General features: G+C 41.6%; 1 protein-coding gene across 1 annotated transcript in view; it reads left to right on the top strand.

Moving 5' to 3' along the window:
* CCDC158 (coiled-coil domain containing 158) overlaps nucleotides 1-23,474 on the top strand; it is a 94,557-nt gene that overhangs the window by 20,021 nt on the left and 51,062 nt on the right. The window contains exons 4-11 of the mRNA XM_069092199.1: nucleotides 1,609-1,829; nucleotides 2,488-2,597; nucleotides 5,996-6,323; nucleotides 6,699-6,775; nucleotides 8,028-8,138; nucleotides 9,100-9,214; nucleotides 20,323-20,442; nucleotides 21,752-21,949. Of these exons, the coding sequence (XP_068948300.1) occupies nucleotides 1,609-1,829; nucleotides 2,488-2,597; nucleotides 5,996-6,323; nucleotides 6,699-6,775; nucleotides 8,028-8,138; nucleotides 9,100-9,214; nucleotides 20,323-20,442; nucleotides 21,752-21,949 (1,280 nt within the window). The remainder of the gene's footprint in view (nucleotides 1-1,608; nucleotides 1,830-2,487; nucleotides 2,598-5,995; nucleotides 6,324-6,698; nucleotides 6,776-8,027; nucleotides 8,139-9,099; nucleotides 9,215-20,322; nucleotides 20,443-21,751; nucleotides 21,950-23,474) is intronic.

Raw genomic sequence — 23,474 nt, 5'->3', positions numbered from 1 at the left:
GAGAGAGAGAGAGAGAGAGAGAGAGATTCCATGAATGTGTAGTGGGGTCCATGCCATGTCTTCAGGACAAAGGATTTTAGAATGCTAATTACTAGTTGAACATTAAGCTGTCAAACCTAAAGCTATGTATAAAGGTAAGGGAGCTGAATTGGGAAGAATTAGGAATTTATGAAAGGTGAAGTAGGTAGGTCTTATATAAGAGAAAATGGGAGATAAGGGATCAAAATAAGAGGGTAGAATTTTAAACTTCTAGGTCTCAGAGGTGCCTTAATTCTAGCTCTACTGAAGTCCCCACTGTGATCATGTCAGGGTGCAGTTGAAGATGGTGAAGGAAGTCAATGGAGTTGAGGCCAGGGGTGAATTGTGTGGCCAAGCTAGGGGCGATGCTAACATGAACATGAACATTCTTTTTTTTTTTTTTTAAAGCAATCAGGGTTAAGTAACTTGCTTAAGGTTACATGGCCAGTTATTTCTGGGTGTGGTGCTGAGTGTCTGAGCCCGGATTTGATCCCCAGGTCATCCCAACACTGGGGCTGGTGCTCTTACTCGCTGAGCCACCTGGCCGCCCCTAAGCAATTGGGGTTAAGTAACTTGCTCAAGGTTACACGGCCAGGTGTTTCTGGGTGTGGTGCTAAGTATCTGAGCCCGGATTTGATCCAGGTCATCCCGACACTGGGGCTGGTGCTCTTACTTGCTGAGCCACCTGGCCACCCCTGAACATGAACATTCTTGAGGATGCTGAAGTGACGTGGAGGTTAGAAGGAGGGCCTGGAAGTCAGTAGATGGTCACAGTAAGGATGGAGAGTTGGTGATGCCAGCAGATTTCATAGTTCACAAAAGAGATCCCTGAGGGATTGTGGGAAAAGAATTATCTGATCAGTGGAGGGGAGCACAGCTGAGGCCACCTTCCTTCTTGGCCCCACAAAGTCTCCCCTTTCTCAAAGAGATTTTCTGATTCCCATGCCCACCCCAGAGGTTAGTACTCCTTCTCCTCCTCCTCATACTTTGCATTTATTTTGTATATGTTTTATATTTATTTATCAGCATACACGTTTTTTCCCTCAGTAGGACTTCTGGTTGCTGAGGATAGAGATGTTCATTTTTTGTCTTTGTATTCCCCAGGGCTTATCACAATGACTGGAAGATAGTTGTCATTTAATAAATGCTTGCTTGCTTGCTTGTTAAATGAATGAATGGGTGGGGAAAGTTCTTCCTGTAGAGAAGATGGTAAAGTATATGCTATCCTTGCAGAAGAGTCAGATTTTCATTAAAGTGAGAGGGAATGGTGGTCAAAAAGTTCTAGAATGTAATGGGTAGAGTGCAGTTTCTAAAGGTGTAGTAGAATGGGTGGAGTGGACCTGAGGAGGTAGGAGGAGGGCTGGGCTGCAGTCAGCATGGGTGTGTCAAAGGCCCATGTGCCCGGGACAGACGCACTAGAACAGGAAGCTTGGAAGCTTGGCCTTCTACCTCAGTAGAGCTTAGGTCCTAGGTCCATCTGGTGCAGGGCAGAGAGACTCTGAGGGGTCTCTGGCAGCTCCATCTAAAGGGACGCTCCCTGAAGCTGGCCAGAGATAAAAAGTGTGCCACAACTGTCCTCTTGTTTTCCAGGTTCTACCAGTCCATTTTTAGTGTCAGCTTGTCTTCGTGGGGCAATGAATGAAAACCCTTCTGCACCTGTGACTCAAGTACAAAACCCTTTACTCACTAAGTATGAAATGGAACTTGAAAGTCAGCGAAAACTGATCCCTTACCCAGGAAAGGAACACATTGAGCGGGTTTTAGAAGAATACTCCCATCAGGTGAAAGACTTACAGAGAAGACTGAATGAAGTGAGTTCTCCTCTTGCTTCCCAGGGCACTCAGATGTTCAGGAGAACTTAGTGTGTGAGAAAAGAAGGGTCCTAAGTGGTGTTGAGAGAAAAAAAGTTACAGCCTGGCCTCATAGATCACTTCACATGGACCTGATCTTCCAATGCCCAGAATTAGGTTGATGAAAAGTATGTCGAACCTTTCTAAGTGAGAATATGGGTTGGAAGCATATCGTTTATGATCCAGGGCCTCTGACATTGTTTCTGCTTATGAGATGACCCATACTTTGGCCATAAGGACGAATGACCCTTCTGTGGTCTGCTCTTTCTGGCTTAGTCGTCCTTTCTTTCAGTCCTCAAATTCTTAGGGTTTCTGAGATGATGAGAATAAACTAGAAACTAATTCAAATTGTACACTAGAACTTAACATGGTCACTGACGTGTGTGTTAGAGTGGCAGGTAAGTTTTGGTTTAAGAACGTCAAATTCCCCCACAGATTCCCTAGTGATAAAGAAGAAATGCTCAGGACAGTTGGAGATAAGTAAAATCCTTGTTGTTAGTTGGCTGTGAAGCCCCAGGGGGAGGAGACGTCACCGTGTAGGAATGTTCATCACTGCACCCAGATGATGAAAGTCCATGTAGAATAACGGTCTGTGTGGCCTGTCCTTGAAACCTTCCAGAATGCCGAGATTCACGAAAAGCAGAAGTTCCATCTGAGGCAGTCGGTCATCGACCTGCAGACCAAGCTCCAGGAGATGCAGATGGAGAGAGATGCCTTGGTGGACATCAGGTCGGTGTCTGTGCCACCAGTCAGACGGGGCTAGCGTTTCAGTCTCGAGACCACAAACGTCAGCTGTGTGACCTTGTTCCAGCTGCATCCAGGTTCCTTGTCTGTAATGGCCAGCCTGCATAGAGTGCTGGGACACTTGATTAGCTCCCTTGATCCTTGCTGCAGCACTGTGAGGGAGGGGCAGGGACTCGCTCAGGGCCACACGGCTGGGAGGTGTCTGAATCCCCTGACTTGTGAGGCTGGTGCTCTCCACTCTGAGCCCCCTAGGAGGCTGGTCGGGGACTTTTCCATGGTCCTGTGGTCCTGCAGTGATGGCATACACGACTCTGCTGGTGAAAGATCACTGTCTTGGTGCTAAACCGATAGTTTGTCTAAATAATCCAAGCATTCGATCCTTTCACTTTGGTAGTACTTGTTCACTACATTTGATTCTCCATTTTCTGTTCTTGTTGACATTTCCCTGCCCCCTGAGAGGTCGGGAGTGCAAACGTGAGACCTCTTTTACAGATGAGGACACTGAGGCCCAGAGTCGGGCTGGGCTGGGCAGGACCAGAACTAGGACTTGCCCTCAAGTCTCCTGCCTTGGCCCAGTCGCTGACCAATCCACTCCACTGCCTTTTACCATCCAGTGATATTTCTCAGCGAATCCTTGGGTTCTCAAGACATGCTTCTTGTAGTCAGGCCTGCTTCAGGCCAGGTCCTGTGTGTCACTCTGGGGATACAGAGACAGACAGAAACACGGCCCCTCCTTTCAGGGAGCTCATAATCTAATGGGTTACTCAGTGTGCAAACAGCTACTGCAGAAACCAGTATGGAATATTTCTATGGAATAAATTGGGGCTAATCTCGGGGCGGGGGGGAGTGTGAAGGGGACAAGGAGGCTGGGGAGAGACTTGAAGGAAGCTATTCAGTCATTAAGCACGCTCCAGTAGCAGGAACTCTTTTGGTTAATATAATGTCTGTGTTTTGGTTAATTAATAATTAGAATATTTAATTAAACTCACCTAATTCACATAGAAGCAAATGCTCCTCATTAATTCTGGTGAGGTTTGGAGATAATTACAAAAAGGAATGGTAGGGAAGTGGGTCCATGGGATCTTTTACTTTGACTGTCACCCTTGAGGATCATTTCTTCTCCACCCCTCCGTCATTCCCCAATCTCCCAGCCCCTCGTGGGGGATCCTCTGCTGTTCTGGCTTCTGCTGGGCTCTTTCTTTATGCTCAGAGGACATGCCTTCTCCCTCGCACCTCCCTGAGCACAGAGGCTGCAAGTAAAGCATTTAGCATGTACACACGTGTTCAGGGCGCTGAGCCAGAGACAATAGCATTGATGCACCTTGGGCTGAGTGCTGGGGATACAGGGCAGGGCTCGTCCCTGGCCTCGAGGTGCTCCCATCACAGAGGAAGCTGAAAGGGGAGGGGGCAGGCATGCAGTGTGTGCAGGATGGAGAGTGTCTGCAGATAATGAAGTCCAGGAACGGAGCCGGTGGGAAATGAGGAAGATTCCCCCGTGACTTCCATAGAGGGCAGACTGTGTGCTGCTCTGCAGCTTAAAGAGTCAGATACAGCCCCCACACCCAAGGAGCTCACGTTCTAATGCGGGGCGCAACCCATAGAGAAGATGTCCCCATTGAGATGGTGGCTCCTAGGATTGAGGGCAGTGATCATCTTTGTCATTTCCATCCCCGACACCATGGCTTTAACACTGGACCATTTGACGGTGCCATGGGGTGCTGGCACCTGCCTGGGACATCCCTAGCTCATATCTTCACAAGATTCACTTTCCTGGATTGTGTCTGTAGGGGTTGGGCTGGGGAAGCAAGGCTGCTGTCCCCGGGGTTCTTGAGTTTGCTTGCCCATCAGTGGCACTTGGGCTTGGCATGCTGGTGATCCCCAAGACTTGTTTGATCCTTCTTTCCCTTTAGGGTTTTTCTTGTTAGTTCCTTTTCCTCTTTTGTCTTATATGTTTCTTCCCCTACTTTTTTCCTCAGTCATGCAGATTACCCTTTCCTCACCTTCAGCTTTTCCTGTTCATTGATTTTAATTTTTTATTCTGACCTTAAATGCCCAGACCCTCAAACATTTCCATATATGTACATATATATGTGTTATATATATAAACATACACACATATATCATAATGCAACAAGAGGAATGTAAATGAAACTGTGTATCTTCATTTCATGGTTTAATTTTTTTAAGTATATAATAAATTCCATACTTTACTTTCAAAATTCTTGCTTGTCTATTTTTCCTTCTGAACTAAAGTTCTCTGCATTTTGACAAATAAGCCTCTTTTTAAACAAGTTTCTGATATTTTTTATTTCTTCTATCATATAGTATCCCATGTATCTCCCCCTGCTCCCCAAAAGTCCCATTTGACAATATTTTTAGAGAGAAAAAAATGTTGGAAAAAGTCTGAAAACATATGTAGTGTGTAACACCTGTGGTCTGTGTAGGGGTGCACAAGGCTGTCTCCTCGTATTTCTTCTTTCAAGTCCCTCTTTATCTTTATCTTTATACTTGTGTTACATTTACTTTGTGATTTTTTTCGGGTGCCATTGTTCTTTACTTTGTTGTAATTACTGTGAATATTGTTTTCTTGGCTCTACTTTGCTCTGCATTGGTTCATATAGATCTCATTACATGCATCATTTCTTTTTTAAATTTCTAAAATTTTTTGGCTTTTTGGAAGGGGGAGGGCAGGGCAAGTGACTTGCCCAAGGTCACATGGCTAGTAAGTGTTAAGTGTCTGAGGCTGGATTTGAACTCAGGTCCTCCTGACTACAGGGTCGGTGCTCTATTCACTGTGCCATCCAGCCGCCCCACATGCATCATTTCTTGCGGTACATTAGTATTCCATTACATTTATGTACCTCAGTTCAGCCATTCCGTAATTGACAGGCATCTGCTTTGTCTCCAATTCTTTGCTATTACAAAAACTATGCTATAAATGATTTGAGGTATGTAGGGAGTTTTTATCGATGACCTCCTTGGGGTATAAGCCCAGTAATGAAGTCTCTTGGTCCCAGGGTATGGACATTTCCATCTGAATGGCCTTTGGTTGCCCTGAGAAGCTACTTGCTTGTCTGCTTTGACTCTGGCTTTGCTGGTGGTCCCTGTTCCTATTGCCTGGGGACTTTGCCTGATTTTTTTGTTCAGTTCCAGTGTAGGATAATTCACTTAGTATTATTTTCCACTGAGTTTTTTGATCATTATTCAGTCTGCTGTGAATGAACAGGTTTTTTGTTGGAGTAGGTATGTGGGAGAAGTATTATTCAGATATATTTTTAATTTCATGTTCACCAAATTTTTTTAAAATTACAAATTGCCAAGATAAAGTCAGCTTTGAATGAGTTTAAGTATTTTTTGTTTTCCTCTTTTGCTTTGTTTCATAGACGAAGGGAGAGTCTTTCTCAGGAGGATCTAAGAAATCAACTCCAAAATACGGTTCATGAACTTGAAACTGCCAAGCGCCTTCAGGAGGAGATGCTGAGGGAGAGTAGCAGTCAGACAGAGCAGCTCCGAAAGGTTATGCTCAGTCACGAAGGAGTTCTCCAGGAGATCCGGGCCATTCTGGTGGATTATGAAGAGAGCACAGGCAAGAGGATCTACGAGCATGAGACCATCTCTGCGCTCCACATCCGCAACTTGGGCACCGCCATCAGCAAGCTTCTGAGAGAGCTGGACACCGAGGTGTCTTATCTCAAAGGGAGGATTTTTCCAGTAAGTGGTGAGAACATGATTTTGTTTTTTAACCAGCTAGCTTTAGGTCCTTCTGTATGCAGTATATTAACATTCACTGAAATACTGTTACTGTGGGAGGGTTGGTTTGGGCACATATTCCTGATGGGGTGAGTGCCCATCTTGCTGTAGTCCCGATGGCTTCCTTCCAGGCTCGCCACCCTCCTGGGGGTCACTGCCTGGCCTTAGCTCTGAGGGGGGCAGGGAAGGTTGGGAAGCCAACAGGGCAGAGTTCTGGAATTCTGCTCCTTGGGTTTCGGATCATGGAAAACTTGAGTATCACCCAATCAAAGACCTGGGTGTGCAGAACTCTCACTAACTCATCCCAATCTTAAAAAAAATAACACCAAAAAACAGGTAGAAGATCAGCTTGAATCACTGAAAATTGAATCACAGAACAAAATAGAACTGCTTCTTCAGCAGCATCAAGATAGGTGAGTCTCCCCCTGTGTAGTTCAAGGCCCTGAGGCTACTGGGGGCTGGGGAGAGGCCTGAGCTCCAGACTGACCAGCAAATGCATGTTGTAGCTGTGTGACCCTGGGCAAGTCACTCCACATCTGTCTGCCCCAGTTTGCCCCAAAGTCTGTAAAATGGGGCTGATTATAGCACTTGCCTTCCAGGGTGGCTGTGAGGAACAAAAGACTTAACATTTGTAACACACTTTACTAACCTTAAAGTGCTGAATACATGGTAGTTACTTACCATCATCATTCCATTACTATCTCCATGTTTCTAGGAAAATTAGCAAGAAAACAAAGCAACCTCCCCCCCCCCCCAAAAAAAAAGAAAAAACCAAGCTGTTCAGACAGCCAGTAAGGGTTTATTAGGCACTTAATACGAGTTACTCACTTTGGGTGCAAAGACAGGAGTCCCTGCTTTCTTAGGACTGCTGTCAGATGTGTGTGTGTGTGTGTGTGTGTGTGTGTGTGTGTGTGACAGTAGCAAAGGAGGTAGCCTTTGAGCTGAGTTTGGAGGGGACTTCAGGATTCTGTGAGGAAGAGGAGAGGAGAGGACCTGCCAGGCATGGGAGACAGCCTGGGCAAAGGTTCAGAAAGAGGAGGTGAAGGGTTATGTATGCAGCATAATTAGCAGGCCATTGATAGAGTATGTAGTGTATAATTGCTCCAGAAATGTAGGCTGGTGCCACCTTGGGAAGGGCTTTAACTGCCAGAGAGAGGTTTGTGGCAGGGAGTGACATGGTCATAGTCATGCTGTTGCAATGCCACTCTGACCCCTCACAGAGCATGGGCTGGAGAGGGCAGGGCCTTGGCTGGGGACCCACCTAGAAGGAGAGCCAGTGAGTTTATGTTCCTAATAAGCCGAGTGGTGCCTTAGGGCCCAAAGGGAATGGGAGCTCCCAGTGTGAGCAGCGTGGGGTGGGGTCTTGAAGCCATAGCGGGCTGCTGACCCGTCAGGTAGTTTTTAGTGAGGATTCCTTTCATGAACGGTCCCTTCCAACTCTCCTGTTCTATGGCTCTATCATTTACAAATTACATTTGTTCCATTTTTGGAGCAGTTTATAATTTGTTGTTCTCTACATTGAGAGATTACATTAATATATGTAATATATTATATACATAATATATAATATAATATATATGATATAATAATAAACACATAATTAGAGATTACATCTCTAAATTGAAGTTCTCTACATCCCAGCTCTGATCATCTCCTTCTTTCTAGGATTGAGCAGTTAATGAATGAACATGAACTTGAAGTGACAGGTCTGAGTGAGAAGGCGAGCAGTGCCCGAAGCCAAGCCAACAGCATCCAAAGCCAGCTGGATATCATCCAGTAGGTGTCCGGGCTGCCTGGCCTCAGTGTGCCTGCTATTAGCCCCTTTCTGGTGATTTCCACTCATGTTGGCTGGCCCTTTCTGAAGGTGTAGCGGCAAGCACCCCAGCGTCCCCAGGGTTGCTGCCACCACAGGTTCTTAGATCTGCTTTGTTAAAGGAAAGCAACTCAAAATGGGTTAACAAGCTTACTTTAATCAGTCAAATATGTATCATTTACCTAGTTCAGGGGAAAAAGGTCAGTACCCCGAACTTCAGAATATACAGACAGAATTATCAAGATAGAAACAGATCAAGTAGACAGATTTCCAAATTGTCCAACCATTACATCCATACCCAATCAACATCTGGGCTTTTCAAAGCCGGGGGGCTCTCAACAACCAACGGCTTCCCAGAGTCTCCTATGATCAAATCACAGAACACTTCTCAAAGTGAGCTCCCAAAACAAAGACACATCACTTATATAGCCTTCTCCTGGCTCAGAGAATGTAACAACCTTATTGACCCACTGGCCAATCAAAAAGTATCTACTGAAAAACAAGCCTCCCACCCCAGGCTCCAGGTGCACTTTAGCCTAGGGGCAGGGAAGATCTTTAAATTTGTATTTCCATTACAGAAGGTTCCAACAATGTCATAACATATAAATTCTTATAGCTAGATATAATTGCATATATAATGTCTTTGTTTGGGTCAGATTATTATTAGCTAAGTTCTTGAACTTCTTTAAACTAAAAAGTATGAGAAAGATTTATATTCCAAGCTATAGAATAAAACCTAAGACATTTATTTGTTATTATAAATATTTAGAAATTATCCATAATTTGAACTAAAGTTTTTAGTAATCATCTTGGGACAAATTATGTCAGGCTGAGAGATCTAGCTTGTAATGGCCGTGGGCCCCTTGAGGTGTCATGTTTTTCTTAGGTGGTGCTTTGTTTTGTATTTTTCTAAACCTTTCTTAGAGAACAAGCAAGGAATCAAAATTCAATGTATATGCGTCAGCTCAGTGAACTGGAATCTACTGTTTCTCAGCTGCGCTCGGAGTTAAGAGAAGCCAAGAGGATGTATGAAGACAAGGTGAGTCTAGAGCTGGGCCTTGTATTTGTGGGAACTACTCCACGTGGATTCAGTCCTCTCTCTTATACATTAAGATTGTAATGCAACATTAAAAGCCCTTCAAAAATGGGACTGGAAGATACATTGTGTTCTATTTACACCACTTAGAAATCACAGATACCAAGTTTTTCATTGAACTTCCTGTGCAAGGTCATTCACCTCTTAGCATAAATGACTTTGTAGCATTACATTTTTGAAAGAGGCCTCTGACTTGGGCAGTAAATGGAACCTGGTGGCCTCTCCTGGCCTTCAGGTGAGGTGCCTGCTCCTGGTGTGTGCCCAGAAAAGCAAGTCAACCTTTAGTGTTACTTTTAATGCCTCTCAGCTCTCCTGTACCTCCCGATCCTGTATAATTATTGCGGTTCTTTTTTCTTTTTAACTTTTTTGGTAAAATAATAAGTTCCTGAGATTATTTTTTTAAGTGTCCTTGTCATCCCATAAATCCACCCTAAATAATCCACTTGTTGTACTGGAGGCCTTCCTCTGGTTTTCTAATCCTTTAGATCAAAATTATCCACCCTAATTCTGGTTTTCTAATCCTTTAGATCAAAATTTTCTATTAGTAAAAGATAATTAAAAGTAAAGTCAATAATAATTATTAAATAAGTAAAATATAATTAAAAGTAAAGATTAAACATACTACCAAAACCATTGCGTAATACATTCCAAAGCCAAGTATAAACCATTCAAAAGATTTTCATCTATTTTTTAAAAAAACATTCTTTATACAACATCTTCCATTCATGAGTATACTTGATTAAGAGTTGGCTTAATTAGAGGTCAGACTTCTGTCAAGCTCAGTCATTTGGAACTGCGCAGAAAACTTGGAAGTTATAGGACGTGGGGGGAGAGAAGAGAGAGGCAGGGAGAAGCTTGAGCCGCTGGACCAGGCCATGTATTTACTCACTAGGAGAACTCTCCGTCGGGCACTCAGCTTACTAATATTTTACACATAGTTCCAATAACTTTGGTGACTTGATTTCTTTGACCACAGCAAATTTAAAAGTGTTATAAAAGACTGACAACAGGGGTGGAGGTGGGGAGACTAATAAGTATCCTATTTTTAGCAGAGCTAATATACTTAATGGTGCCCCTGAATCATTCAGGAAGGCTAAATTAAAGTCAGTATACTATATTTAAGAAAGCAATGTGAAATTGTGTTTTAGAGAAATTCCATATAACAATTTAAGTGAAGAAATAGTTGAGGTCTTGAAGGAATAAGTGTTAATGATCTGGGAAGTTCACTTAGGTGGAGAGCCCATAAATGAGCACAATTGTTACATAGATCAAATTTACATTTTTCACAGTACATTTGCATAAATTAATAATTTGTCCTCATAAAAGCTCCATGGTATAAGTTGATAAAATTCCAAAGGATGGCCATTAATGACCTTCCTGTTATTCACATGCAGTGCTTTGTGACTTTGGACCTATAAAGTGTTAATTAGTAGCTATCTGAAGCCATTTCTAGAGTCTGGAGATATTCAGCAAGTCCCAAGACTTGACAGTGTTTACTTCTCACAACTTTTAGCTGTTCTTCCTTTCCTGGGTGTGTTTGGAAAAGCTACTTCTGTATTAAAAAGCATTACTGGTAATTACTTAATGATTGCACTTGTGGTTTTAACTCTCAAGTAGTGTTTTGAGCCATTTTCAAACACATAAAAAGCGCTGGGCCTTGTGGGAAACAGACCATTTATGTAGCATCCTACAATAAGTGTCTTTCTGATGGTCCAAACCCCTTAGAACAAAATGCTCGTTATTCAGGCAGCATTGATGGTGTGGCCAGATAGAAGGCCAGCACTCTATGTGGGGCCAGAACAGTGTCTGAGTAGACGTCTGCAGACATTCAGGTGTTTGGAACTGTATCGGCAAAATAAGTGAAGGAATGAGTGCGTGTTCCCCTCATCATCTGAGAGCTGGGCATCACGTGACACAGTGATGATCAAGCTCTCATTCTTCCTGGTTTGGATGTGGTTCTGATGATCACCAGTAACTCTGACTGAACATTAAATAGCAAACAGATTCCAGTTAACATTAGAAATCTAACTTAGGACAGGAACATGCTATGTTTTATCTTAATGAATCCTAATTTAGGTCACCAGTCTCATCATCTGATTGGCATCAAATTTATGTGAAGAGGGTAATAAACTCTGATCAGAGAGAATTTTTATTTAGATGAAAAATGCTTAAAATGTGCAAATGGGGAAGTCTGTTTGCAATTTAGCTTTGCACTCATAACTTTAGGTCCCTATTGGCATCAAGCAGTGACGTACTGGACCTGAGCAAAGAAGACCTGAGTTCAAATTCAGCCTCAGACTTTTCCTGTGTGACCTTGGGCAAATCACTTAGCTTCTGTGTGCCTCAGTTTTCTCAGCTGAAAAATGGGGATAATGATAGTACCCACTGTCCGGGGCTTTTGTGAAGATCAAGCGGGACATTTGTTAAGTTCTTGGCACAGTGCCTGGCACCTAGTAGGTACTTGGCAAATGCCCCTTCCAAGTCAGATATTCCCTCATCTATCACAGGCTTCCTTACTTTGTATTTGACATTATTGTGTCATAAAATTCATAAAGGTCCATAATGTGAAGTTTTGTTTCAGATTATTCATACTTTAATTTTCATGATTATTTTAATGAGTAGAGCTTAAGAATAACTGGAAATTTCTTTTTCAGTCTTTCTCAACCTTTGTGTCCTTTGTAGTTAGTAGTGATACAACTTATGAAAATATTCAGGCTTCATTTTCTTTTGCTCTGTTTCATGGAAAGTAGAGTGTGTGGGTCCAGAGCAATGGGGGAAAAGGAAGAAGAGAAGCCTCCTGTCTGTGCCAAAACACTTGTGTGGCCCTGTAGGAAGCTGGTGCCCACTTGGTGGGCGGCTGCTAGGACACGGGAGACCCTGGCCTGCTTAGGGCTCTTGGATCCCGCAGGCTGGGCCCCTGGGAAGAGAGGGGTGGCTCAGCTGGGAACATTTCTTTTGAAGTACAAACGGGATGTTTGTATTGGTCAGAAAGTTAATTGTATATGAGACAACATTTTCGATGTAGCTTTTCATTAATAGAACAATATCTTACTGTAATGCTTTTCCCATTCTTTTCTTTCTGTTTTAGGAGAACCTCCAGATCCCCTTTATGAATTTGGACCAGTAGAAGCTGTCACTATTGGCTCTGTAGTTTTGGCTTTACTCTTAACTTTCGCTTTTTAAAAACAAAAATAAATCATGGTCTTGATCCTTAGTTTATTTTTTCCTACTTGAAAAGAAAATTGGGACTGCATTTGGTACTCAGAAGTGAGGATTTAGTAGCACTGGCTAGAGCTGTGGCCAGTACAGGAAGACACTGTGCATGCTTCTGGGCACACTTGTGCTGCAGCATCCCTTCCTGCTACAGGCCTGTGTGTTTTTTATTCCCAGAAAAATAAGAAATAAAAAAGATGATTCAATTTGATATGATTGTCCATGTCCTTTTGAGATTACTGTAGAATTATGATGAGGACCCAGTGATCCAGACTAAAACACATGCATGTGCATGCCTGCATACACACATACAATGTATTTAGACACATATGCACACACACACACACACACACATCCCAAAAAGCCACCTAGATGGTGAAAGGGAAAACCAGTGCTGCTATCAAACAAACAAAGGGAAAACCAGTGCTGCTATCAAACAAACAAACAAACAAACCCTTTGAGAGGCCTTAGCTATCAACATCTATTCTGAACATTAAAAAGGCTTTTCTTTACAGTGTTTTGACAGCTGTCGATATCAGCTCAGCTGCTATTTCAGTGGTTTTCCCTTTCACTCTCCATTAATTACCTTTTTTTTATTAAGTCAGAAAAATTTTGTAATTACCACTCAAAAAAGTGAAAGGTAAAAGCAAAGCTATAGCAGTTGAGTCCAGTTTTGACAACTACCAAACAAGTGTTCCCACAGGGGTCTGGAGGAACTTCTCATCCCTCACTGTGCCTAGGCAGAAAGCTAAGATTAGACTGTGTCCTAATTGCACTACACCTGCCCAGTAGGCGTATGATGCCTTGGTTACTGTCATCTAAAATGTATTAAAATGATCAATAGGATAGCCCACCATAAGTGTGTAATACCACCAAATTCCAAAGCAAAAGTGGGCTGGTTCTTTCCCATAGTCAGATGGACACTTGGCTGAGGGCAATACCAAATTCTACCAGGTTAGTAACAGATAATGTTCATTTTATGAACTTTACTACCAGTAAATTAACAGGCATGGTTGGGAAGGACAGATAAAGGGAAAGAAACCTAGAAAAAAGCCAGCTTTACCTCTTCTTATTTGAACACACATCCCCCCCTCCAAACAAAACAAAACAAAAACCCCCAAACCAGAGAGGTCTGAACAGATGCCTTACTATTATTATTAACTCTCCAGCAAAACATGGAGCTTTGCTTAGCTAAATGCTCCTGCTTCCTTTCTAAAAATATGTCTGAAATCATTCACTGTATATAGGACTTTTCTTTCCCCAGGACTGCTAATAAGAATTGAGAGATTCCTATCTGCTGACAATATTAATCCATATTGATTTCCCAGGAAGCCATTGAGCCACAAAATTTGAATCACTGTATTTATGCCCCAAGACAAGGAGCTGATTTGAGAAATGATTCCTTTTTGGCTGCCCTGAGAGTTGTAGTAGCTATGTGGTAGAGTGAAAAGAGCTAGTGAACTTCAAGATGAGGATTCATATCTGGGTTCCAATCCTGGCTCCGACATTGACCAGCTTGTGGGACCCTGGGCAAGTCACTTGTCCTCTCTGAGTTCCGCTTTTTCATCTTTAAAATGCTTTCCATAATATTTGTGCTTCCTACTTCATATCGCAAGGTTTAGTGGAAATTGTTTTATAATTGTTTAAAGTACAGTATAGATGGGGGTACTTGTTATCTGTGTCATTCATCTCTTTAATCAATCAGTAAACATCTATCAAGCACTTATGTGCCAGGCAGTGCCCTAAGTGCAGGGGGTATAAAAAGAGGCAAAAGACAGTCCCTGCCCTCAAGGAGCTCCCGGTCTAATGGGGGAGATGACATGCAAACAAATTGGTAGGTACCACTCAAGTTATATACAGGATAGATGGGGGATAGTTAATGGAGAGAAGAGGCTGGGGAAGGCTTCCTTACAGGAGGTGAGATTTTAGTTAGGACTTCAAAGGAAGCCAGGCAGGTCAGAAAGGAAAGCAGCTGCACCTTTTCCAAGAGCCTTCTTTATGCGAAGATAAATGCACAGTAAAATGAATTTGTGGTTTCAACATTAGGCCCATGAATAATAGGTCTGACATACCCTTATAGCCTTAGAGTTATATAGTAATGAAGATAAAACTTATTGTATACGTCAACATCAGCTTTTCTGGGGACACAAGATTTTAAAATATTTACATGTTTATTTATTGTAAAGAATATTAGAAAAAACATTTATAGTTGGTTTTGTAAGACTGGCATCCTAGGTTTATGAAGAAAGTCACAGGAAAGTCACACATGCTTCTGTGTGACTTTGGGCAAATCAGTAACTGAACCTGGATTTCAGATAAGGCTTTGGATTCCAAAACTGTATTTCTGGTCTTATTTCCAATAATTCATGATAACCTAAAGATAATTCCTGAGGCTCCAGGCTTTTATAAAACTTCTTCATGTATGACATTTCCAAGGAAGCACCATGGGGTGCAGACTGGAGAAAATCCGGTCCATTTGTTCAACTAACAAAAAATTGCTTTCAAATCCTCTTTAAATTAGAAGGTAACATTCATGTAGCAATTGTCACTGTCAAGATTTAGATTCTCTATTAAAAATATGTAACAATGGGAGCTGAAAGGATGAATGCATTTTCAGGAATCTCTAATGCCAGCTTCCCAGTGATATAGTCAGGTTTTCCCAAGCCAATAATTTCTTTTCTCACCATTGTAGGGTTAGGTTATTTCCACAGGTCCAGGTAACTCAGCAGAATTTCCATTTATTATGTGCAAAAATAAATAAATTACCCCACAGGCCACTGTGCAAGCATCTGATTATCCTTTTGGAGTAATCTAATGCTGTACCCTTGGTCATTAGTGGAATTTTGTTTAATGCTTCTGTCCTAGTAATGTGTACTATGTAATGTGTATTTGTACATACTATTCACATGTGTACAACACACCTGTATATTCCATTCAGATAATTTAAATTCAATAATCTTTTTTTAAGTGCCCACAGTGTACAAAAGCTTGGTGCTTAGTGGAGATCCAAATAAGTCTTCTACCAGTTGGGGTGTGAAAACGTGGCCAGAGCACATGGCCAGGTCCACAGCACTCCCAGTGACAAATGTAATAGGGAAATAGTTAAAATAAACATACAATAAAAGAAAGAGAACATTATAATCTAAAGCTAAGCCAATATGCAGCCAAGATTATCCTTATATAGAAATGAGTGGCCCCCATTTCTACTGGAGTTTGACGCTGCAACTCTATGGTCTGCTGGTGTAGGTGGGGGGGGGGGGGGTGAAGGGAGTGGGAGGGTGAGCAGGTCAAGGGGACGGATCCGGAAGTCTTCATGTAGGAAGCAGCAGCTGAACTGAGCCTTGAAAAAAGAAGACAAGGATCCGGAAAGGCAGATGTAAGGAAGAAGTGCTTTTCAGGCACTGGGAATGACCTGTGCTTGCTGAAATGGATGTATGAGATGCATGGAGGGGTGACATGGGGTGGCCAGCAGTGCTGGAACAGAGGAGTCAGAGAAGGCTGGAGAGGCGACTTGGAACCGTATTGGGGTGGGCCTCAACTGTCAGGCCAAGGACTGTGCCTTCTCCTCTTCTCTTCAATGGGGAACGATTGAAGGCTTGGGGGCAGGTTGGCCCTTGCTACTTATGTTACCATGGAAAAGTCATGTTCTCCAGATTTGTAAAATTTGTGATTGTAGAATGAGGAGATTGGTCACTGCCAACTGTCTACCAATAGCTCCATTCCTGTAGTGAGTGGCAGTGAGTGTTGCCTTCTCATTCAACCTCTGGGCATATTTAGCTCCGCTGAAAGAACCTTCGGACTAGGACACTCTCCATTAGCACTTGTCAGTCAGGAATCAAGACAATGGCTGGATTGTTGAAGAGGAGGAGGAGCAGGTCACCCTAGTGGCCCTTTGGTGGCTACCCATTTTAATTACTCTCCACGCTAAGCCCCATTGTTTCTATACTGCTGAAGGACAAGTACTATTCGCACCCTCTAACTTTGCCACCCTGCCATGCGGCAAAGATTCAGCCACTGCCCAGTTACAGCTCTGATTCAACGTGCTAATGATCGAACTTCTGCTATTGTCAGAGAAGAACCATTAGCACGTTTTTTAATCACAGAGATTTTTTTTCTGAATATGTGCCACCTCGTAACTGTATTTAGGTACTTGGAAATAAAATATGGCTTCCTCAGTTAAATGCGACTTATTCCTTTGTTGTAAGTACTCCTGAAGTCATAACCACAGGTGTTGATTTAAACACATTTACTAATAGACATTATTATTATTATTGCTTTTTTTTTGGAGGGAGAAGGTAGGGCAATTGGGGTTAAGTGACTTACCCAAGGTCACAGCTAATTTTGTGTTAAGTGTCTGAGGCTGGATTTGAACTCAGGTCCTCCTGATTCCAGCACCGGTGCTCTATTCACTGTGCCACCTAGCCGCCCCTACTAATAGACATTATTGATTTTAACGAAGGCAGAACATCTTAGATAGGTGACTCAATCATTAGATATTGATAGAGATATGAGAAGACTGATCATTGATGATCTTGCTCATTTTTTCTAGCTGGGGATGTTAATTTGTATTTGCATCACATTGAGAGTCAATTTTGGGTTACTCCTTATCTGTTCATTCAGTTTGTGGATTATCCACATGCTTTATTTCTCTTCCTTTTGCCCTTTGACTTCCTGTCTTTTCTTTCCCCATTTTTAACATTGTTGTAAAGGCCAGAGAATGAATGGAAAGAAAACAAAATGAATTGATATTTGTCAGTCTAAACCCAAAGCCAAAACTTAGAGAAAAAAATAGACTCTGGCAAAAAGAAAGCTATGGATTTCATTTGTCCATGTTATCACAGTCTCCTAATACCACAGATAATTAAGATGTGACCATATAACAGTTGCCAAAATAATTCTATCGTAGTTAAACAGAATTAAAGTTGAAAGGGTCACCTACTCCAAGTTCCTTGTTAGAAAAAAAATCTTCATTGATATTCTTAGATCCAAGAGCACCAGAAAATTTCCCTTACTTTCAAACTATTTCACTGGGCAAGAAACAGCTAAACAAAGTTTTTTAATCATCATATGTTTGTTTCTAAGTTTTTTTTCTCTTCATGTAAATGAAAAATAAAGTTAATAACCATAAATGAGGTCAACCAAGTGAACGATGGTTTTGTATATTTTTGCTGTGGTTCATTCATTTTCACTTGTGTCTGACTTTGTAACACCATATGGGGTTTTATTGCAAGGATACTGGAGTGGTTGGCCATTTCCTTCTCCAGTTCATTTTACAGATGAGGAAAGTGAGGCAAATAGGGGTAAGTAACTTGCCCAGGGTCACACAGCTAGTTAAGTGTCTGAGGCCAGATTTGAACTTATGAAGATGAGTTTTGCAGACTTGAGACCTGGTATCCATTTTGCATATTTACTATATCAGGAAATTACAGGTTTCTGAAAATACAGGTTTCAAAAGCAAGCTTAATAATGAATCCCATTATCATAACATATATAGCTAAACACAGAAATGGAGAATTGATCACTGGGAACAAAGAACATCATTGCTTCCCTGATTCCAATACACTATATACAAAGGGAAATCACTGAAAAGTGTCTACTAATACTTGTGTAAACTGACAATCACAGAAAATAATACAAAAATCAGCATTAAGAAAGATCAAGGATGTGACCAAATCAATCAATAAGCTTATGTGGAAGCCTATTAACTAATTGGCGTAATAACTAGGAAAATGTGGACACTTAGATAGAATTTCTTATCACTAGAAGTACTAAATACAAGTATATCTAATAATAAACTAAATTGTTAATACCGTAGGTTAGATAATACAATTGCTTTTTCCTCCATTCTCTGGTACCCTGTTTTATCTTCATGTATTTCATATAGCACAAATTGAAAATTAGTTTATTTGGTTCTTATAATCTATAGGGTCATATGGGGGATCATCTCCAGTCATCGTGATCTGTATCTGGCCACTGGACCTAAATGGTACCAGAGGAAAAAGTGAGACTGGAGACTGCCTCACTTAAATCCAATTCACTTGCAAGTCATGACATCACCTTCCTGATGTCATGGTCTTCTTCGAGAAGGAAGGACAAGAGACGTATTATACACTAAGTCTTTGACACTTGCCAATTTAATGTTGTCTCACACAGTAAACATTTTTTAAAAATCTTATTCATTATAAAAATCTTTGATGTGAAAGAAAGGTCTATTGACACAAAGTCACTCAAATGATGGAAAGTTATATCCATAATGAGTGAAAAATAATCACAATATTTCAAGTTTGGACAGCTGGATATGAGTTACCATTGCATTTGGAAATGGAAGGAAAGGGTTTATGTTTATCTGGGCTCTCAACCTAGGTAATTTATCACCTGAATTTGATTAACAATGCACTCTTCCTCAAGCCACTCAGTGCTCTGTAGATCTGGCCTAAGCCTGTCTATATAGACTGAGACCATTGGGTGGATTTAAAAAAAACAGTGTAAGAAAAAAATAAGCCTTAAAAGGAGGCAGAGGGTAAAAAAAAAACATTACTTCTGGACAAATTCAAATAACTCTATAGATGGAGACAACATTATTTAATCTTTTACCATTTCCTGACTTGATATTAAACCAAATATAATATTCTGAAAGAAAATTACTTTTCTAAGCAAAATACTATTCAAGTCCATTTTAGGTTAACTGTATCAAATAAAAAAATATGCAAATGCGAGCCAGATAATGTTATACATTGACTCAAATTTGAGCCATACCTGACACTGTCAAGGTATTTTTAAACACTGGTCAGTTTCACTAAACAGAGGGGTAAATAAATCTACATATCAGAAAGCACATGCCATGTCTGAGTCTGGGCACTAGTGATACAAAGAGCCTCAGTCCCTTCAGGACTGGCGAAGAATTCCAGACTTCCCTGAGGGCCCACACTATGCCCTAGGAAGGCTGACTCTTTATTATTATAATTATTAATTTAATTTGCCAAGAGACATTTCCTGTAGACATCTTGAACAATAGGTTGACTCTCTGGAGTCTATACATTATTGACAGCTGATGGCTATGAAGGTCTATTTCTGGCCTTCTCTGGTGGTCATTGTGGCCAGTGTTGCAAATGCACAATTCTTTTCAGATCTGGTTGTGGCTTGGACTTTGGCCAGAGTATGGACTGTCATTTTTCATCTTGATCCCTACTATGCAGCTGTTAGGATTAGGAACTAGGTGTTCTCTCCTGGAACATCTAGTGCTGTAGGGAAAGCATTTATCATCTGAGTGGTGTGCCTACAGTTGTAAGTGTACGGCTAAACCCAAAGGAAAACTTTATAAAAAGTTTGATGAACACTTGGCTGTAGCTTTTTCATCTTACTCAAAGGACAAACTATTGATGACTTTGATTTTTTTTCTATGAGTCACTAAGGCTACAATACAACTATTTATTGAAACTATATATTGAAAATGCTACAAAAGCCAGAGAATGAAAAAAAAAAAGCAAAACTAAATGAATCTGATATTTGTCAGTCTGTCCAAAAAACCTCCCCCAAAACCCAAAACTTGGAGGAAAAAAATAGACTGGCAAAAAGAAAGTCATGGATTTCGTTTGTCCATGTTATCACAGTCACCTAATACCACAGATAATTAAGATGTGACTGTATAATAGTTGTCAAAATAATTCCATATAATTAAACAGAATTAAAATTGGAAGACACTTTAAGGGTCACTTAGTCCAATTTTCTTGTTGGAAAAAAATTTTTTTCATTGATATTCTTAGAAGCCAAGGGCATCAGAAATTTTAATTCTGATTTCTAATTAATGTAATTCTAATTCTCGTGTGTTTGCCTTTTAGATAGAAGATCTGGAGAAGCAGTTAGTCCTGGCCAACTCAGAGCTGACTGAGGCTCGAACTGAGAGAGATCAATTCAGTCAGGAATCTGGAAACCTGGATGACCAACTTCAGAAGCTGCTGGTAGGATTGTGTGCTTAAGACAGGAGCTACAGAAAAAAGATTTGAAGGATTTTTTTCCCCAAATGTCAGTGAAATTTCCCACAGACACACAGTGTTTCATGTGTTTTGCCCTTTGGTTGTTGACATGAAAACAGAGTTTTTGTAAGTAGTGATTCTGATTATAAGTAAATAAAATTTCAAATTGTACCTATCTGCCACCCTCACATTTTACAACTGGCATTGCTTGGGTTTAGGATTAGGAAAGAAAGTCTTTTCTTTTTTTTCAAAATTTTATTTTAGATTCAAATGCCAGAACACAAATGGGGAATAAAAAAGAAAATGAAAACATATCACAAACTTAAATATTGAAACAAATACAAAGTTAGAAAGAAAGTCTTTCAAATTGCTGAATGATATATTGGGACAAAAACTAGTGTTCAGTATAAATTCAGACTGTTCCAAACTACAAATAGGTCAGCTATGCACTGGACGGTGCTGAATGAAAATGTTGGCCTAAATCTGAAAGAACTTCCACTTCCTCCCACTAGGAACTTAGCCTCTGCCTACCTTTGGTAGGCTCCATGAAGGTAGCCATGAAGATGGCTCTTGGCGGCTCTAACAACATGCCTTGGGCAGAGGGTGTGATGGATGTGTAACTATGATACCCCCTCCCCCAGATTCAAAGGGGACATGGACGGGAGGTGTAGTGAAGCAGGAACCCATGGAAGGGAGTGGACTGACTGGTGGACCATCTGTGTTTGGAAACCTGCTGCAATCCCACGCAGACCCTCCCCTGGGGAGACAGCCCAGTGAGCTAATATCAACATGCCTTAAACTAGCGATCCTTTATTATGGTTCTAGGGGAGTATATGTGGAAAATGTCTATAGTTATTACCAAGTTAAACATGAACTTTGCTTTTTAGTACCTGGTAAGATACAAAATGGCCAGACCTCCCAAAGCCTCCAAAGCTTCCAAGAGTTCTCCTGTGGCTAAAAAGCATTACTTTTGTACTCAAATTAACATGACCTAAGAATATGATATTGTCACATCAGCCTTGCTGCTATATGTTAATATTGTCCCTTAAAAAAACTCTCCAACGTGCTAGTCATATTTTGGGGGCCTTTTTGAAATTTTTCAAGCTCTTTTTCAGATGGTTAGGAACAAATCAGGTACATCAAGTCAGAATGACAAATGAGTCGATGCAAATGGTTTTTTTGAGTCTCATAAAAAGTTTCTGTGAGGTAGCAGAGGCTCATTGGAGAAAAATAGAAGCGTGAATTTGTTGAATGTGGTTGTGAGCTAAAAGCAGACCTCCCTCCCTTCTTGTAGGCTGATTTACACAAAAGGGAAAAGGAGCTAAGTTTGGAGAAGGAGCAAAACAAGCGACTTTGGGACAGAGACACTGGCAACAGCATCACCATCGACCACCTGCGACGGGAGCTGGATGACAGGAACATGGAGGTGCAGCGTCTGGAAACGCTGGTGAAAACCATGAAGTCTGAGTGCCAAGGGCAGATGGAGCGCCAGGTGAGGCCTCCGGGCACGGCTGCCTGACCCTCCTTTGGGGGGTTCCTGGAAAAGAGGTGACAGCCTGACTCCTTTTGGGCTTAACTTTGGGGAGCTTACTGGCAAGACTTATCTAAATTACAGATTTATACGGATCATGCCTTTCTATATGAAAGCTCTGTATCCTCTGTAAAAAGAACTTGGGGCCTTTTAGTTTTGGCCCTGGGGGGCTGGATGACCACAGATCTTTCCCAGATGGATTCTTTTTTGGGGGAGGGTTGGGGTTGTGCCCTTTATTGCCAAAGTCCTGCCAACACTCACTACCCAACTTATTCTGAGCTCACACAATGGTCAGGGCCAGATCCTGCAACAGAGTCAGAGCCAGATAGAACCTTAGAGACATCTGTTCCAAGCCTGGTCCTATCAGGAATCCATTCTACAACAGTCAGACAAGAGGTGATTGAGCCTTTGCTTGGAGTCCTCAGGGAGGCAGCCCCCTTTTATTTTTATAAAGCTCTAAAAGTTAGGAAAATGCTCTGATGATTCTTAGTTCTGTTCTCCAGAGCAAAGCAAAACCAGTCAAATCCCTTTCTTCCTGAAAGCCTTTTTAAGTGCTTGAAGACAATATAATGTTCTTCCCTCCTCCCCAACCCCATGTCTTCTCTAAGCTAAATATCCCCAGTTCCTTCCATGAATCCTCCTGAGGCCAGGTGTTTCTCTCCCTGGACATTCTCTAGCTCTTCAGTGTGGCCCCCACAACTGAGTACAAGAGTCCAGAAATGGTCCTAACCAAGGCAGAGTGCAGCAGGGCTACAGAACTTTCCTGGTCCTGATGGCTATGGACAGCTTTCTTAATACAGTTGAAAAAAGAATTTAATGACTATATTTGTGCTATTGAACTTGCAGTCTAATGGAAAATCCCAGGTCTTTTCTCTCATGAACTCCCATCTAGCTGTAATCTCCCATATTTGCATCCGTGATGCTGATTTTTTGAATCAGAGGGTGGGGTTTCTCTCTATTAAATTCTGTTATTAGACTCACTCTAGCGTTCTAGCTTATTGCACTCTTTTGTGCCCTGACTTTATTTCCCACTGTATCAGCTGTCCTTCTTAAAAGTTTGTTATCCGCACAATTTGGTAAGCGTTCCATCTCTGCTTTTGTCCCAGTCATCGTTACACATATTAAACAGCCCAGATACCTGGGGCATGCCCCTGGAGGTCTCCTTCCAAGGTGACATGGATCTAATGAAAGCTGCTTTTGGGGTAGGACCATTCGATCTAACTGCCCTGCCCACATGGTCCATTTTCCCCACGAAAATAGCATGAGACCTGAGTGCAGTAGTTTGCTAAACTCCAGATAAATTATCTCCACCATTCCTCTGATCTCTGAGACTGGTAGCCCAATAACAAGAGGAAATGGGGTTGTAAGACCTGTTCTCGGTGGGAGGCCAGGGGGGCACTTTGTGATGGCTGCTTCTTTCTAGTTCACTCCACACTCCTTTAATAACACATTCTAGAATTTGGCCTGAAGTTCCAATTGGCCTCTA

This window comes from Petaurus breviceps, unplaced genomic scaffold, assembly GCF_028583685.1.
Source record: "Petaurus breviceps papuanus isolate PSGF00001 unplaced genomic scaffold, PetGlider_PUasm1.0 126, whole genome shotgun sequence".
In the NCBI taxonomy this organism is placed as follows: Eukaryota; Metazoa; Chordata; class Mammalia; order Diprotodontia; family Petauridae; genus Petaurus; species Petaurus breviceps.
Note: the sequence above shows the minus strand (reverse complement) of the source record. Positions and strands in the feature narration are given on the sequence as shown.